This window comes from Solea senegalensis, linkage group LG8, assembly GCF_019176455.1.
Source record: "Solea senegalensis isolate Sse05_10M linkage group LG8, IFAPA_SoseM_1, whole genome shotgun sequence".
NCBI lineage: Eukaryota > Metazoa > Chordata > Actinopteri > Pleuronectiformes > Soleidae > Solea > Solea senegalensis.
The window spans coordinates 21,414,559-21,433,010 of record NC_058028.1 but is presented as its reverse complement, the minus strand read 5'-3'; the positions used below and the strand labels follow the sequence as shown (position 1 = coordinate 21,433,010).

The 18,452-nt window shown below is 42.6% G+C and overlaps 1 protein-coding gene across 6 annotated transcripts in view; it reads left to right on the top strand.

Moving 5' to 3' along the window:
- Nucleotides 1–18,452, top strand: part of fat3a (FAT atypical cadherin 3a) — a 90,539-nt gene that overhangs the window by 58,565 nt on the left and 13,522 nt on the right. For 3 of the 6 annotated variants that reach the window (XM_044031791.1, XM_044031789.1, XM_044031787.1), the window contains 12 exons: nt 135–331; nt 848–1,001; nt 1,087–1,320; nt 2,060–2,449; nt 5,053–5,267; nt 5,999–6,136; nt 9,908–10,051; nt 10,714–10,911; nt 12,921–13,722; nt 15,767–15,901; nt 16,303–16,457; nt 18,061–18,312. In XM_044031791.1, the coding sequence (XP_043887726.1) occupies nt 135–331; nt 848–1,001; nt 1,087–1,320; nt 2,060–2,449; nt 5,053–5,267; nt 5,999–6,136; nt 9,908–10,051; nt 10,714–10,911; nt 12,921–13,722; nt 15,767–15,901; nt 16,303–16,457; nt 18,061–18,312 (3,014 nt within the window). Of the gene's footprint in view, nt 1–134; nt 332–847; nt 1,002–1,086; nt 1,321–2,056; nt 2,450–5,052; nt 5,268–5,998; nt 6,137–9,907; nt 10,052–10,713; nt 10,912–12,920; nt 13,723–15,766; nt 15,902–16,302; nt 16,458–18,060; nt 18,313–18,452 lie in introns of all 6 variants that reach the window. The other 3 variants (XM_044031788.1, XM_044031790.1, XM_044031786.1) reach the window with 1 other exon arrangement.

Sequence of the window (18,452 nt, the reverse complement as noted above, 5' to 3'; positions counted from 1 at the left end):
TTGTGAAGCGGAATGTACTGTCTCACTTCTCTGATTTCACCTTTGTGACATGCAATCTGTTTCAGTTAGAGACTCCATGTTGGCCTACGTGTCTAAATGCTTTACTGACCTGCACATCTTGTCTTTGTGCTCAGGCGGGAACTACCGTGGTGTGTTTGCACTGGGCCTGGTTCAGGGTGAATGGAAGATGTACGTGAAAGGGCTGCTGGACCGGGAGGAACGCAACCGCTACATCATCAATGTCACTGCCAGCGACGGACTCTTTGTTTCCCAGGCAACAGTGGAAATCACGGTGATAGACACCAATGACAACAGTCCTGTCTGTAACCAGGTGTGGAATAAAGCTGATAATGCGTAAAGGTCCCATGTGTAACCTTTTGGAGAGTATATATATATGTATATGTATGTATATATATATATATATATATATATATATATATATATATATATATATATATATATGTGTATATATGTATAAGTTAAGATTTTTGTGTCCTTTGAATAAGATTTTGTATGTACTTAAGGCAAGGGGTGATAAAATCAATTTTGAAGCAAAAGCCTACTGCAAACAAAGATAAACAACATCCTTTATAGTATACAAGGGTACTTCGCTGACACTCTTGGGAAAGAAAGGGGGGAGAAAAGTCTCACCATTAGATGTCACATATACTTACACAATTGACCTTTAATGAGAGTTGCAAATAACATATAGTCATAGATTTGTTGCTGCTACACCACATTTATTTGATTTTTCTAAGTGTAAATACAGCCTTTGTGATGCTTAAGCAAGTTTTTAATGACATTTAATTGCATCGACTGCATTTGGTGTGTGTGTGTGTGTGTGTAGGCTGTGTACACTGCCTCCGTCCCAGAGGACCTCCCAGTCAACAGTGTGCTGCTGAGGGTTGGAGCTACAGATGCAGATATGGGGATCAGTGCTTGGATCCAGTTCTCCTTACATGGTCCTAGTTCCCAGGACTTCAGCATAGACCCAGACACTGGTATGAATGCAATTGAAACAGTACATTTAATGCCACACAATACTTTGAAAACGTATGTCTCACACATGTTTTCTAACCCGACCAGGTGAAATCAAGTCATCTGTGACTCTGGACCATGAAATGACGCCCAACTACCATCTGGTTGCACAGGCAACCGATGGTGGTGGGAGGTGGTGCCGTGCTGAGGTGCAGCTTGTAGTGACCGATGTGAATGACAATCCGCCCATCTTCACACTGCAACAGTACACTGCCAGTGTGTATGAAGACACAGCCACCAAAGCCCTGCTCACCCGCATCCAGGCCATAGACCCCGATGAAGGTGATGCAACCAGTGCTGCTTTTACTACCATCACTTTAATAGGGGGCTTAAATTCTAGTGTTTTATTTTATTTATTTTTTATAATAAGAACCCTTTCAGACAAAAAAATGCAATAACTCAGAATAACAAAGTGAAAGACAATAGAAGAAGAGACCAAGATTAGATCACACGAGTAAAGACTTAATATGAGGTAAAACAACCAAAATGATTATATGTGTTACATCTCAAAGCGTGTCTGCATAATATATTAAAATCATCAGAGAATTGTATTGCAACCTTTATTGTTAATATTGCCCGGCTTTAGCTGCAGCTGGTAATTATTTTCATTATTGAAGAATATGTTGATTATCTTCTTCATTAATTGATTAGTTGTTTGGTTCATTAAATGAAAGAAGGCAAATAGGACAAACACATACAGTTTACTGTCATGGAGAAACAAAGGAACCAGAAAACATTGATGTGTAAGAAGCTGAAAGAAAAAAACACACAAATCAAGTAATTGATTATTAGCTTAGTTGATGATGTATTTAGTTGTTGATCAGTAACCAATTCATTGATTTATTGTTGCAGATAACGTGGATGGTTTAAAAAAAACAACAAAAAAAAATTAAAATATTAGAACAACACACCAAGCCAAACTGTCTGATTTAAAGTAAAAGAGAATTTGTCAGAAGCATTCAATACCCCTTGCATTACACTTTCTGATGTGCACCTGACACTGATCATGACTGTGCAGCAGGTCCAGGCAGGATGGTGATCTACTCGCTGGCTGACTCCGCAGGAGGAACCTTTTCCATCGATAAATCCTCCGGCATCGTGGTCCTGGAACGTGTTCTTGACCGCGAGGTGCAGCCAGCTTATCAGATAATAGTCCGCGCATCAGACCAGGGCCCGCCGCTGCCTCTCTCCTCACTGGTTAACGTGACCATCACTGTTCTCGACATCAATGACAACCCGCCTGTGTTCGAGCGCCGCGACCAGCTGGCGACTGTGCGAGAGGATGTGGGAGTGGGCACTGAGGTTCTGAGAGTTTACGCTGCGAGCAAGGACATCGGAACCAATGCGGAGATCACTTACAGTATCCGATCAGGCAACGAGCATGGGAAGTTTCATATTCACCCACTGACTGGTGAGTTGACTAAACACATTCACTCCCTACATTTGAACTGTTTTAATCAAAAGAGAGAAAAAAAGGCACTACACGAATCAAAAGAATAACCAGCTGACGCGGATCGAAGTGGTGGGTGATTGATTAAAGATCAGACATGATGCTCTGTTTGGAGCTGAGAGAGAGACACACACACACGAAGAGAGAGAGAGAGAGACACACACACACACGGAGAGAGAGAGACACACACACACACAAGGAGAGTGAGAGAGAGAGAGCGAGAGAGAGACACACACACACAAGGAGTAAGAGAAAGAGACACACGGAGAGAGACACGTGGGGAGAGAGGGACACACACACACGGAGGGAGAGAGAGACACACACACAGGAGAGAGAGACACACACACACAGGAGAGTGAGAGAGAGAGAGACAAACACATGGAGAGTGAGAGACAGAGAGAGACATACACACGGAGTGAGAGACAGAGAGAGAGACGACACAGAGAGAAAGAGAGAGTGACACACACGGAGGGAGGAAGAGAGAGACGCACACACAGAGAGTGTGAGAGAGAGCAAGACACACACAGAGAGAGAGAGAGACGCACACAGGGAGAGAGAGACACACACACATGGAGAGAGAGAGACGCACACATGGAGAGAGAGAGACACACACACGGAGAGAGAGAGACACACATACACATGGAGAGAGAGAGAGACGCACACAGGGAGAGAGAGAGAAAGACACACACAGAAAGAGACACACACAGGGAGAGAGAGACACACACACATGGAGAGAGAGAGACACAGACAGGGAGAGAGAGAAACACACACACAGGGGGAAAGAGACACACACACACACAGGGAGAGAGAGACACTGAGATGCAGTGAGTGTTGCCTCTTGCTGTGACAGTATAGTGTTGTTTCAAACCAATTTGAACAGACATCATCTTCCATGTTTTTATAAAATATTTTAGATGATTCCTATCTTCTTCTTCTTCTTCTTCTTCTTCATGTGAGACTGTTGGGCGGGGCCCTAGCGCCCTCTATGGACGGGCCGCCACTGCATTTGAACAAGTTGCAGCTATTGTATTGAGGCACACATGATCTCCATTCACACAGATAATTAATGAGGTATCTCTGACGGCAGTAAAAGGAGCCAATATTACACTCCTTAAGTCACTTATACTGTGTTTCCTGATGTATTTCTCTCTGTCTGGCACTGTTTCCTTTTCCTCTAACACTGGAAGTAATAGGAGTTTATATAAAATGATATAAAAGGTCCTTCTCATAGTGACAAACCCATAGATAATAATCACCTCTGCAGTGCACCTCAGCTGTGTGGAATGTGTTTGGCTAAATTCACACAACTGTATTTGACTTTTAAAACACTTCAACACCTCCTATGTTCACATTTGCTGTCCACATTATGGGGTTTTATAGCCCCATAAAGCTGAAAAGTGTGGAAACACTTCTGGCTCTGATTTTAGTTTGGTGTACCACAATATTACAATTTTCTGTGCTATCGATCGTGAGGTATGAGCTGTTTTTAATGACTCATCAACAACAGGAATCAGATTGTGTGCGGGGATGAGTAACACGATCCTGTCGGCTGTGTTTTGAATGTTGTGATGACCAAAGGAGACCTTTGAGGGCTGTAATTGTAATACCATGATATTATTATTTTTACCTCATGCCTAAAACAATGGTGCAGCTACTTTCCAAATGGTTCTCATCAGTCTTTGTTTTACTAAAACCTCACAACACTCAAACTCCAAAAACACAGGGAAAGTAGGTCAAATGTGAAAAAGGCCAAATCAGTAAAATAAACCCAATGGTCACCGTGTCCAGGGGCAGAAGTTAGTGCACTTTTTCCATCTCTGAGCCTGAAGTTGCACAATCACACTGGATATGCTGCAGTAAACTCTTGCTCTTACAAAGTGAAGCAGTGCAGCAACACTAGGAGGCTGATGCGAACAAAAGAGCACAGTCAGGAAAGGACTGGACTGTGAGTCTTTCCCTCAGCCTGATTGCATCCATTAAAATATGCCCGTACAACCCCCGTGTGTCTTTTCTTTCTCTCATTTTAACCAAATATCCAATACCAGCCGTAGTGTCATCACATTAACATTTATTTTTGCATCTCGACTTCTTCCTGCTCTGCAATCACAATCACCAGTGAATGTTCTGAGTGGAGCCCTTTGAAAGCTTTGAAAATAGCGAAAAGATCAACAGAAAAGGAAACAACGAGAAAACACCTAAGAGCTCCCATTCGAAAGGTCTTTATTGCAGGTGACGTTCCTCTTCCTCTGACTTTGGTGTTGTGCTTGAAAATGTCACTGGCAGTGAAAAATCCCTTAAATGGGAGCTCTAAGATCTTTTTGTCCTTCTCACTGTTTCACATTTTGATTGATCTGGCAACCTCCTTAATGTTTTTTGCTGGACGTCTGTGTGATTTTTCTATTTTCAATCTTCCAAAAAAAAAAAAAGGGTCATAAATAAATTCAATAAAGATTAAAAACAAAAAGACATTATCACTTGGGGTGATCTTCATATGTTCCTCAAACTGCAGGACCAGACTCAATCCTCCTTAAAATGCTTGTGTCTGTTCTCTTTTTCTTCCTCAGGAGCCATTTTGGTGGCCCAGCCTCTGGACTATGAGACCTGCAGGGACTACTTCCTGACAGTGGAGGCTCGCGATGGCGGCACGCCACCGCTGAGTGCCATTACCACCGTGAACATAAACCTGACCGATGTCAACGACAACGCTCCGATGTTTAGCCGCGACCTTTACAGTGCGGTGGTGTCAGAGGACTCCACCATTGGAGACTCTGTAGTCCAGGTGAGTTTAAATCCAGAGCCAGGTTGTGTTTTTGTCCAACTACTGGCTGTCTAATTACATATTTGTGACTTAATGTCTTGTAAAGCTGAATTTTGCAAAAATAAATGAACCCACTGTGTCAGAATGCATGATTCTAGACTGGCTCACCTTAATGGAATGCAGCCTCCATGAATGCTATTTATTAAGCCTGCGCTTTTAACTCAAAATGTCAACTTCGAAAAAGGATTTATGAAAAATACCAGTCAATTCATTGGAAATGAACAAATTACACATCAAAGAACGTCACTAATAAGTTAAATTGTCTTTGGATTCTTGAGTTTCATTACTTTTAGCTCCTGTAAACACGAGAATATTGTGCTGTTGTTGTCTAATCAGTCTAATTTAACAACATACAGCACACAGACCTTTCCTCAGAGGTTTATGCTGCCATTGGAAAAGTTTAGGTCAAGCCAATAATACTAATAATAACATGATGGGCTCCAACACGTGCAGAATTCTGCTGCCGGGGTTCTCACTCGGACCAAACATTGGCAACACATCACCCTCACACTGAAACATCTGCAGTCTCTCCATTCACTCGCTGCACATTATCTCTCCGACCTCCTCCTCCACGTGCACCGCCCCTGCCGGAAATCTGTGGTCTGCTGAGCCATTTGCATTAAACAGTATGTTTGATTACATACGGGTTTATCATATGTGACTGTTGCATGCGTGTCCCTGTGTGTCTGCAGCTGGTAGCAGAGGATGTGGACAGTCAAGTGAACGGCGCCATCCTCTACTCCATCGTCAGCGGGGACCGAGACAACCAGTTCTTCATCGACCCGCTCAGTGGGGTCATCAAAGTCAACAAACACCTGGACCGTGAAACCGTGAGGACACAGACACACACACACACACATACATGTTTGTACAACTGTCTTAGTGAGGACACTTATTCCCTAGCCCAATACCCTAACTTTAACCATCACAACTAAATGCTTAACCCACAAGCAGCCCTTTAACGGTGGGACAAAGTGATAATTTCCTATGTTTTATACATCAAAATAATCCTCAAACACTTTCATAGGGAGCCTTAAAGCTCCAATCAGGGATGGACAACATTTTCTGTGTGTGTGTGTGTGTGTGTGTGTGTTATTAGGCAACTAATATCTGCATTTGTAACTAAAGGAAACTAGCAATCACTGTCATATAATACTCATTATAATTTCAACCACCGTTGAAGATGGCAATTTTATTTACAAAATGTTTTTAAACCATGTTTTTAATATGCCGTGACCAGGGTAACACCTGATTATCTCTATAGTTCTCGTACGATGACACTGAAGCTTTTTCTCTATTCATCTATCTTCTATTTAAAACAGAGAAGAGAAGGAGAAAGAGCTGCATTTCTAAAAGGACATGTGCTTCACTGAAGCAGTGTTACTTTTTAGCAGTTACTTGCCTTTCCTGTGACCTACTTTAGAATAAAAGTCGAGCTGTGTCTTGGCAGATAGATGTGTTTAATGTGGAAATGCTGCAGTAGGAACAGAAATGTATGGACTGCAGTTGCAGTAACCCAATAGAGCAGAGGTTCTCTTCTCTTTTTCTTAGCCATGGAGCTCCTTACGTGATTAAACAATATTCCTTATGCATTTCCTCTGGAATCATATGGGGATATAGTGTCTCAATCAGAAAGTAAAGAAATGACTAATTGTTATATGCTGAAGAAAATAGAAATATAGACCCACTGTATGTAAGATCATTTCAAAAGCTGAAACTTTTCATGGAAACCGATTTGAGATCAGTCTACAGAGACTGAGCATCTTCTAATGCGTCTTCTTAATGAATATCTGATGAGGGTTTCTCAATCCTGGTCCTGGGGACCCACTGCCCTGACTGTTGAAGATGCTTCCTTGCACCAGATTCAAAGAAATGGGTCATTATCAGCTGACCATTTGGGTCCCCAGGACCAAGATTGAGAAACACTAGTCTTAAAGGAAGCAATTGAAACATCACACACTCTGTTTAACTCACTTGATGAGTGTCTCATGCATTACTTTTCCAATATTGTCATCTCATGATATGCAACAGTTGAGTCTGACCATGAGAAAGAACTGAGCTGCTGCGAGCCGGTCATGGTCGCCGATCCCTGACCTGATGACAGTTAATCACACTCTGTCAGGAAACACGTACACAAGACAGGTTGAGTTGCAGCAGGAAACAGTATTAAAGTGGAACTTAGGATCGCCAACGCCCGTCCCCGTCCCCCGTCTTCTGACGTGCTCTTTCGCCCCTTCACCACTGTCCCTCGCCTCCTTCTGCTTGAAAACAGAAATGTTCATATTCCTATCATAAAGAATTCATGAGTGCGGTCGATGAGCCGTCTGAGCGTGCTCAGAAAAAATAGTGCAGGGGTGTGTGAGGGGATCAAAGCCTTTCACTGATGAAAGTGTGTTAGCGCACACGGAGCAGCAGCTTTCCTCTCTTCTCTTCTGTGTGTGTGTGTGTGTGTGTGTTTTATTCTGTCTTTTCTAAACAACCTCTCCCTTGCTCTCTCTCTGTTAAACAGGTCATAGTTGTTTACTACTGATTATTTCATACATTGCACGCAGCAGAATATTGTTGTGTTGTTGCTGCTACGTCTCTCCTCAGTCGGCTTCATTAGCTCTTTAATGTAAAGCAACGTGGAAAAACAGAAAAATATCCTGCAGCAAAGTTTGGGAAGCATGCCAGTGGAATGTGTGTGTCCTTCAGAAAACACACGTGCTAAGCCTCGCCTGTGTCGCGTGATATGAAAGCACTGGTCCAGTGAGTGTGTATCAGCTCAGACACAGTTCAGGATCAAAGACCCAAAATCAATCAACCAATCAAGTGGTTTCTACCAGACACTTGCAGCTCTTTGCGTTGACATTTAGCGACTTTAGAAAGGCAACGAAAAGCCACACTTGATTTTCATCACTTGGCTGTTGCTTATTGTGTGATCAAATCAATATGCACTTAATGTGTGCCGTTATGCCGGCTACAAGATCATCTCCAATTCCACCCCTGCACGTTGCTGTGAGAGAAGTGGAGCAGTAAAGCTTTGGTCCAGACAGATAAACACGGAACCAACGGCAACGCTTCATTTGCGCAGTTTTATTTTGTGTCTGTTATTCTGTTCCTACTGTTTAACGCAACAGAAAGGACACTTATTTACAGATGGATAGAGACACCACTGCAGCCACAGGATTTCAGGTCTGAGCAGATTGTTAATTTCGATGATGTTATCGTGCAAATAAAGGAATGTTGGCTTTATGTATGTAAAAAAAAACAAAAGGTCCCACATTTGGTTGACCTCAAATATTGTTGAAACGGGCACTTTATAAAGTGGCACATTTTAATTATACAGTTACGCTTGTTTTGTTTTTTTTTCCTTTTCATTGTACAGTGAGGCGACACTCAGCACCACAGCACAGGGGAGGAATTTCACAGCACGTTTGATATCACGGAAGTTGCCATAGCAATGAATACACCTTCAGTTTACTCGCACACAGACACAGAATTATGTGGAAGGGACACGCAAAGACAGTCCTCTGTGGTATTGAGCAAATAGAAATAACGGTATCAGTGTGCGACAGGCAGCCTCGGCTGTTTTCCTTCTCTCAACTCTTGACATCGTGTGTGAAGTTCTGTCCTCAGACGTCTCCAGGGAGACACATTAAGACGCTTCTATTAACCACTGACCTTTTATTTTATTTATACAAATACCTTTGTATTAATTTATCCACCTCTAACGCGGCTCTCTGTTCGACTCTCCCCCAGGGACCTGTTCTTAAATCTCTTGTTTAACTAAATGGTTTAGATAATCAAAGCAAAGTAGTTGTTTGTCATTAACCCGTCTTGTTGTTTGCGGCAGGTAAACTGTAGGCGCACTGAAGCTTGAGGAAATTACAGGGCAAAGAAGACTCACAGACACAAAGGCAAAATACACAAGGGAGTGATATCAAACTAAATCAGGTTGCTTGTAATAAAGCCTGGATTTCTGGCTTCCCATGGTCAATGGTTGAGGATTCATAGTCAAAGAAAACCATCAGCCTGTTTGTGTACAGAGTCAATCACAGCGATGGTCCTTCAGGTATAATAACTGCTTTAGATCTGAATCTCCCACTGACTGTTCTCTGCTGCCCCCCTCAGGACGACATGTGCAATGTCACCATAAAATCATCCCTCTGTTGATGTCCAGCAGTTTAACGAGTGGCGAGAAATGGACACGACAGCCAAACTGACCATCTCAAATGAATCCTTTCATACTGATGTACTGTGTGTTAAAGAAATGAAAGATATATTAAAATCAATAAAGAGAATCAATATAATGAGATATATACAATAAGAACAGAGGGCAAGTGGCATTGTGCTACAGGGCATTAAAAGCCGATCTAAATAAATGAATTATCAGTCAGTTGTAACTGAAACAAAAACCTAACCAGAGTCTAACCAAACCAAATTAACCAGAGATGAGAAAGAGACACTGACTGGCACCTCAGGTCCCAGATAATCCCTCTCACGAACACCGTGTTCACACAGAAACAGGGGCCTGTGGAGCTATCACAGAAACTACGTGTAATACATCATATTATACTGTATGTGTGTATTTTTCTCTCATGGTCTTTCATGTGTCTTAGGTTCCCAGCTACTCACTGGCCATCAGAGCTCTGGACAGCGGAGCACCGCCCATGTCCTCCACCGCCATGGTCAACATAGACATATCTGACATCAACGACAACCCGCCCACCTTCTCCCCGGCCAACCTCACCACTGTCATACAGGTAAACCTGATGTTTGACTGACAGCACTGACTAAATCCGAGGGTGACATTATTCATGACCGGCTATTACTGCGTGAAGCTTTGTGGCTCGTCGACAGACGTTGTCGTGACTTATTGTGCGTCTATTCTGAGCTCCACAGACACTCTCACAGTTTCTTCCGCTTGTTTTGCAGCAGGCCACCAACCGCCACCTAATTAATAAAGCCAGTTTCACTTAGTGTCCGAGTTAGTTTGTTAATTGTTTATTTGCTTGTACACTTATTTCTGTGACACCATGTCTCGCGATCCATCGCTCCTGGATTGCAAAGACGCTAAACTACTCAACATTTAAATAAACAAACAAGCAAACAAAGAAAGAAACAACATTGTGAAATGTTTCATTTGTAAGAGTTGTTAATTTGGTGCATTATATGTTAACTTCTTGTGACACAAAGTCAAAGAAAAACACAGCAGAGGTTTTTGTGCACTGTATATGGAGGCAAATGTGGAGCAACTTTATGGGATGACAAATCACATGTAAATACACAGAGCTTTGTGGAAATGAAGCATTAATCTTGCTCTGACCCCTGTTTTTTACTTACTGCAGCTGATGCCTCTGTTTCAAATATAGTTTATAAAAAAAACCTTTTAAAACACCGTATAACGCTGCGTCTCCTCCCACAGGAAAACAAGCCAATCGGCACCACCATCCTGCAGTTGTCTGTCATTGATCAAGACTCCTCCCACAACGGCCCGCCTTTTGACTTCCGCATCCTGTCGGGTAATGACGGTGCAGAGTTTGTGCTGGAGAACGATGGAACACTGGTGGCCAATCACGTGTTCAGAAGAGACCTGGCAACTAAATATGTTCTTCACATACAGGTAGAGTAAAAGTGCGGTTTTTCTGTGGCAAAACTGTTTTTAAAGTGATTTTGATAAACGACTCTTAAAGTAACTTCACATCAAGCAGATGAGGGAAAAACCCACAGGAAATTTATATAAACATTTATTTTAAAGGTCAATTGAAGCAAAATGATATTATGTTGACAAATATCCTGCTTTTACACAGTATTTCCTCACTGAGATGAAGCCGCTTCAGTTGACTGGCTTTTTGAAATGTCTTTGTTGTGGCTGTAATGAAACAAACAAAAAAGAAGGCTCAAGACAATGACGATACGGAGCAAATCTATGCAAGAAAAGTGTTTCCATGGCATTGAGACTGAAACTGTTCTCTCTCCTTCAAACGTCACATTCAGAGAGCTGCAATTGGGTTTTTATTTCACAATCTTTTTAATGTCTTTTCTGCCCAAAAAGAGACTTGTTACTCCCACTTTTATATCCATGCCGGATATTATGGCAATGTTTAATGCATGCATGCATCCTCCAGTCGACTTTGGAGCACTGAGATTTGTCACAAATCTTCAGGCCCTTAATCCTCATTGCTTTTTTCACATGCTGTGGTTGGTTGGCCCTCTTTTATCTACCTGCGTATCTGCAAGTGTTTATTGCCTTCCACCGCAGGGACCTACATCCATCAGAAAAGTTGTGGAAACAATTTGGTTCCCAGTGTTACGGCCTCTCACAGCCAGGACCCTCTTGTAAAGGAGATTTTTAATCTCAATCAGACTTTCCGGGTTAAATAAACCGTGAAATAATTACCATTAAAAAAAATAACAGCCTCCCTTTTGCAAACAATGCAACATTGTTCACCTTGATACCTTTACTGGGTTTGCTGCCGGATCTGTAATTGCTCTTCAAGCGAGATATTGATACTTTATTTGCTATTGTTGTGCCATCATTTCGCGTTTAGCATCTCGAAGTTACACAGTCTGATCTTCAAGACAAATACGGTGCATGTGAAGTTCAAGCGGTGGAAAAACAGCTGGAACAGATTCCCTGAAAACAGTCAGAATGGCAGTGACGTGTTGGTGCTGAGAAGATGTAAAGTGTTAGTGTTGGAACAAAGTTCAAGTGTGAGCTGCGTTGAAATACGAGTGGAGGCTGAAAGCGGTAAACACTGAAAGCGTTTAAAAGACGAGCTGAGCGGGAGATGAAAGAAGCTGGAACAGTGATTGAAGTGCGAGCTGATGCTTTTACTGCTGTGAAGATTCTCACTCATCCTCACTCATGTGCTGTAAATCTATACTCCGCATGAAAGTTACTGGACTGGAGGTTCTTGACATTTTGTGAAAACTTTTCAGCAGGTGAAATCTACAACACTTCAAAAGCAGAGTTCAGAAACTGTATTTGATAACCGAACATGACACCAGCATAAATTATTGTAGGATTAAGTTAGCCGCTCTGTCTTCTTTGTCTTCCAAGTGTGTGTCACTATGTAAACTGCTCACTCCCCGCACCAAAGTCCATAGAGTTGTTGATCCACATCCGCCTGCATCAGTTTTGCCAAGTTGCAATGTGTTATTTTGTGACTATTGTGGTGTTCAAACTGTGTTCAGAGGAACCTCCGTGACACAAACTTAGCAAACAAAGCAGTGGGAGACGAGGAGCTCCTGTTTCCCAGAGAGCTAAAAATGCAGTTTTTCTCCGTGGACTTTGTTGTGGGGGAGTGAACAGATTTGAGTCTTCTGTTGGTGAAAGGCTGTGTAATTGGCAAAATGAACATAGCATCGCTTCCCCTTGAGATGGTGTAGATTTTATGAGGTGAGACTTTTGTGAAGTGGCTAAACAGAAGCACAGCTGTACCACATACAACCACAACTATCCCAGTAAGCACCACAACACATTTAGCAGTAAGGTTTCATTAATAGTATAATGTTGTAGTTAAAGCTATTTAAGTTTCAGCCAAAGCTTCCTGTCCTCTGGCAGCCAAAGTCCTGTAATCTGCTTTTAATGAAGGTCTTTTCTCTGCGTCTTCTCTCTTTTCCTCCAAGGTGAAAGACTCAGGGAAGCCTCAGCTGTCCTCGTCCTCCACACTCACTGTCCGGGTGATAGAGGAGAGCCTCCACCGGCCAGTGGCGTTACCTCTGGAGGTTCATATCATCACCATGGAGGATGAGTTTCCGGGCGGTGTGATTGGTCAGCTTCACGCCACCGACGCTGACCCTTATGATGCGCTCACCTTCGGCCACGCTCCTCCAGCCCAACGCAGTCTCTTTAAGATCAGTCCTCGAGATGGGAAGATCATCGCCCTGGGCGGGTTGGATGCGGGCAGGTACTCCCTGAACGCCAGTGTGAGCGACGGCCGCTTCGCTGTGCCCGTGCCGGTGAGCGTGCATGTGGAGCAGGCCACGCCGGAGATGCTGCGCGAGGCGGTGACGGTGCGCTTTGAAAGCGTCGCGCCACAAGACTTCGTGGCGTCGCACCTGAAGAGTGTGTTGAAGGTGCTCCAGCAGGCCGCCGCCTCCCAGCAGCACGACAAGCTGCACCTGCTCAGTTTGCAGCCGGTTGGAGGGACACAACAGCTGGACTTGCTGGTCGCCATGGAAACAGTGGGGGGCGGTTACTACAAGGCAGCCTACCTCACCCAGAAACTGAGCGCCTCGCGGCGGCAGCTGGAGGAGGTCCTCAGGGTGTCGGCTATCCTGGACAAGAACTGCTCCGGGCTGGAGTGTCGAGGCGCACAGTGTGAGCAGAGCATCATCCTGGACTCACACAACCTGGCTACGTACAGCACTCCGCGGGTCAGCTTCGTCTCGCCACGCTTCCAGCGGACATCGCGCTGCACATGCAATGGTGAGTGATCGAATCCTCTACATTGTGGACGGATGAGGGCATCGCGAAACAGCTGATTGATTGATTTATTTATTTATTTATTTATTTATTTATTTATTTATTTATTTCGGTCATGACATTTAGATCACTCATCACATAACAGTGCAGTTCACACAATATACATAACCGAAAGGGAATGCGGGAGAAGCAAAGCTTAACTAGTCCCGCCCCCATTATCATCATACATTTCGTTTCCTCTTTTTTTTTTTTTATGACATTTTGACAAAGAAAACATGTTTCAGCATCCGATAGCACTCAGAGATATGGTCTAGCTCGAGACAGTCAACTCCGACTCCATGTGTGTTTATTCATGTGTCCATGATGTTCCGTCGCGCGTGACATTCTCGACTTGTTGCCTGGCATATTCAACTTCCCAAAAGTCACAAATAATCCAATCAATCAATTTATTTATTTTTATTATATATTTTTTTTTCACTTTAGTCATCTATTTCATCGGTAGTATTCGCCTCGCTTTTCTAAAATACATGCGTGAATATGATAGCCGACAGAAATAGACATTTTTGTGAGAGACTCCTTGAATTCTATGATCTTGAAAGAGTAGTGAGAAAATTGAAATTATAAACAAATGTTCATAACATTTAAACCCTTATCAAACAAGTTCACACAGTCCTAAGTCTTTGAGCTCCATACTACTGTGTCCCTGTTTCTTAGTCTAGCTCTCACTGTTCAGATCTTCCTCTGCTGCACACAGGAAGTGATTTATTTTATTGAGGAGATGGAGCCCGCTGAAAGCCCAGTCAATGTTCAGTTAGAGTTTGTAGTTGTGCTCAAAAGTAAAACTCAATTCTTTGATCTAATATACGCTGTCTGCCGAATGTCAGAGGGTTTCACTTCCCCTGCCCGTATAACTCAGGTTTTAGAGTCATTACTATGCACAGTTAACAAGTGCTAAGTAATCACGAGCTGCGCGTCACTCTGAATCCATTTGGTACCTGCTGATGACGACTCTGACAGATTTGATGATGTCGACAATATCACTGCTTTACATTACAGCAAAATCAAACCAAGCCATTACATTTCATTTGGCAAGCAATTGGTGCGTTAACGTAAACTTGGCAGATATTACACAACACAGAATGTACCCCACGTGTAATGGCCGTACTTTTCATCGTACAAGTTGCTTATCAAGAATCAATTTGTGTTTGTTTTTTTTGAATGAGAGCCAAAAGTTTCATTAGCATAAATGATTTTAGTGCAGGCATGTCCTGAAATGCATGTTGCAGATGAAACGCTAGCTGAGAGTCATGGAGACGGATTCAGTGCTGACATTTCTGTCAAATGTAGTGTTGGTATATACAACTTTTAAAAGAGAGTAAAAGAAACTAAATTACATCTTCAAAACTAAGTCAAGCAGCGAACTGCACACTCATGAAATGACTCATTAAAAGGTTAAAATACAGTGGTGTAAACAGACTTTTCACAGGAGGCAGATTTATTCCCAGTAAGATTATTTCCTCTCTCGTCATCCTCCTCTTCCTCACATATACTCACACACTGGTATAGTGGAATTAGATTAAGATGGAGCAAGAGGTAAGGTGACTAATTATTATCACATACCCATACAGTAGAACAGTAGGAGGTTTCTCATGTACCACTGGTGATACACGTACCACAGTTTGAGAACCATGGCTCTAATGCATTACTTTTTCACCCATTGCCTCCAACACTAGTCAAGTGTGTTGATGTTACACAAATTGTGATACTGCAGTTGTGGCTGTCATCTTCCTTTTGAAAAAAATCCATATTATTTATGTAATAAATCCAAAATACACAGGATTTTTTTTATTTAAGTGACAAATCTATGTTGTTACTTCTTATTTTGAATCTCTCCTGCACTATGTGTGTGTTTCGTTGCTGTTTCACTGCTTTTCACTGCTGTAAACCAAACCAATAAAGCTCATGTTCTCCATGACAACGTCCTCAGGGTATTATGGTAAGTGTGTTTTCTTTCTCTCCCTGTGTGTGTGTGTGTGTGTGTGAACAGATGCCACCTGTGCTGTCCTGACTGAACAGTGTGAGGACCAGCCTTGTCCAGCAGACATGCAGTGTGTTTCAGTCGAAGCCACCAGAGGGCGATACGCATGCCAATGTCCACCAGGCAAACTGGGAGAGTGTGCAGGTGTGTGTGTGTGCATGCTTAGCTCTTTAGTACCTTTTCTTGCATAAACACTGACCTTGTCAGCACCGCTGGTCCTCATGGAGACCAAAACCTCATCAGAAAGATCACAGAAACAGATTTCAGAGGAACTGGTTAAGTTTAGGGTTAAGATTTGAATTGTGGTTAAGTTAAGGTAAGGGTAAGGTATTAAGTAGATGTTGTTAAAGTAAGGGATAACACTTTATTTAGACTGTACAAGTTGCAATGCAGCTAAGAAGAATAGCTGTGCAAATCTGTGTGTGTCGGAGAGAAAAAGAAATACTGAAGTCTGGATCTGTTATGTATAAAAAAAGAATGATACGCACAGCGACTTTTAAATCAATGCAACGTTTTAACTGTCATGTGCATTGTTGTCGGTGCAGGCCATTCGTCTCTGAGCTTCTCTGGTAACAGCTACATCAAGTACAGACTGTCTGACCGAGTGCAGACGGAGCTGAAACTCAGCCTGAGGATACGAACGCTCCAGAACCGAGGGATCATCATGTATACTCACACTGAGCCCTGCACTGTGCTCAAGGTACACACACACACACATGCACACGCACGTGTACACACACAGGTGCTGGTATAGACTCAAACAGTGCTTGGTTCATAAAGATTATTAACCTGCTGCAGGACGGGGTGACGGCAGCTGTTAATCAGAGAGAAGGAGGAGAAAACATCACAAAAACAGACATCGCAGAGAGGTGTACCTGTGGGCATGAAATTGAGATTATTTAATCTCGATTTAATGCATAGTACCCCATTTTTCATTTCGCACACTATTCCTGGTCACAGACTGTGTAGTATGTCAGTCACTAAGACTCCTGATCATGTGACAGCATATAGTGTGAAGCTTGTCTTATGCTGTTAGTTTTGACAACGCCATGGATATAATTATTAAAGATGTTCATATTCTCAGTAGAGCTTGTCAATCCCATTGTTGCTGAAGTCATGAAGAGATTTATCTTCCAAAATAAAGCTGTGAGCCTGATGGGCTGAAAATCCCTGAAATACTATATTAGTGTAATTTAACAAATCGGATTTTCAGTAAATGTGAAATCAAACGTTTTCATATCAGTTCATTATTTTTGAAATAACATTTGTTTTCATGTTACATTTAATCCATTATTTCTGTTACATGCAAACATGCTCGTGTTGAATTTTGAATTGAGTTTGGATTTTTTTTGTGCAGGAAAAAAATGTTTGAATGTCCTAAAGCAGGGGTCTCAATCTCAAATGAGGGGGGACATTCAAACAATATCACAATATTCCATGATTTTGTTATGCTATCTCATAGAATTTCAAAATAAAAGAGTCTGTTTTGATATGGAACAATAAGAGAGAAATAACTCATTATATCTTGATATTAAAGGGCCACTTTACCAAAATTTCACCCACTAATTTCCTTGAGATAAATCTGTTATTCGATCATCAGCCAGTGGATCTGAGATACAAGTCTCATCCCGACAACAACCTACAACCTTCCTTCAAAGAAAATAAAAGCCCTACACTGCTCTTTACAGTGTTTCTGTCAAGTTTTATGAGTAAAAGATCTGAAAAAAAATCTGAAAACCACCCTTTTAAGTGGAGGGCCACATGAAATTGACTGGGGGGCTGGGAGACCTCTATCCTAAAATAAGCGGTAGTGTATAGCAAAGCAACAGATCACAGTCAGAGAGTGTGTTTTAATGCTGCAGCAATGTTTTGCTTTGGTTTTTTATTCTTTATTTTCGATAGTTGTTAAGGCTATGAGGAAAAAAACCTGGTATGTTCCTAAGCAGGTGCAAGTGCCACAAGCTATTGAAACACGATCATGTTCACATACACATGAACATCTGTGGACATTTAATATACATAACAGCATTTTTGGTTCATAGATATGAGCTCACACTTATCTGTGGTGTCGACTGGGCTGCAGCCAGTGTTATAATGAAACCTGAGGCCAAAGCAGCAGCAGCAGCAGCAGCATCACTGTGTGTGAATGTATAGCACAGTCATAGCTTTTCATTAAAGGGAAAGAAAACACTCGAAAATGAGCCCAACGAGGGAGTTGAAGTGTCTGAAAAAATGTGAGGCAAACAAAATGATTTTCATTTGATGAGTGTATTGATTGGATATGTGTGTGTGTGTGTGAGCAGCTGGAGGAGGGAAAGCTGTGGTTCCAGCTGGCCTGTGGCCTTGGCGGCAGCGGCGGTGGAGGCAGTGACAATCCCAACATGTTGGGCATCTCGGGCCGACGCATCAGCGACGGCAGCTGGCACACTGTGGCGCTGGAGCTCAACCGCAACTTCAGCAGCCTGGCTCTGGATGACAGCTACGTTGAGCAGCGCCGCGGGCCGCCGTTCATGCAGCCGCTCTCTCCGGACAGAACCATCTACTTTGGAGCACTGGTCAGTCCTTATATGGTCTTCGTGTGAGATGACGGTTGCTTTGTTAGACCTGCGATTAACCTGCGTCTATTATCAGTGACGCGATTGCATGTGACGAGTGTCCACATCTGACAAAACACTTCTTGGATGTGTCTCCTGTG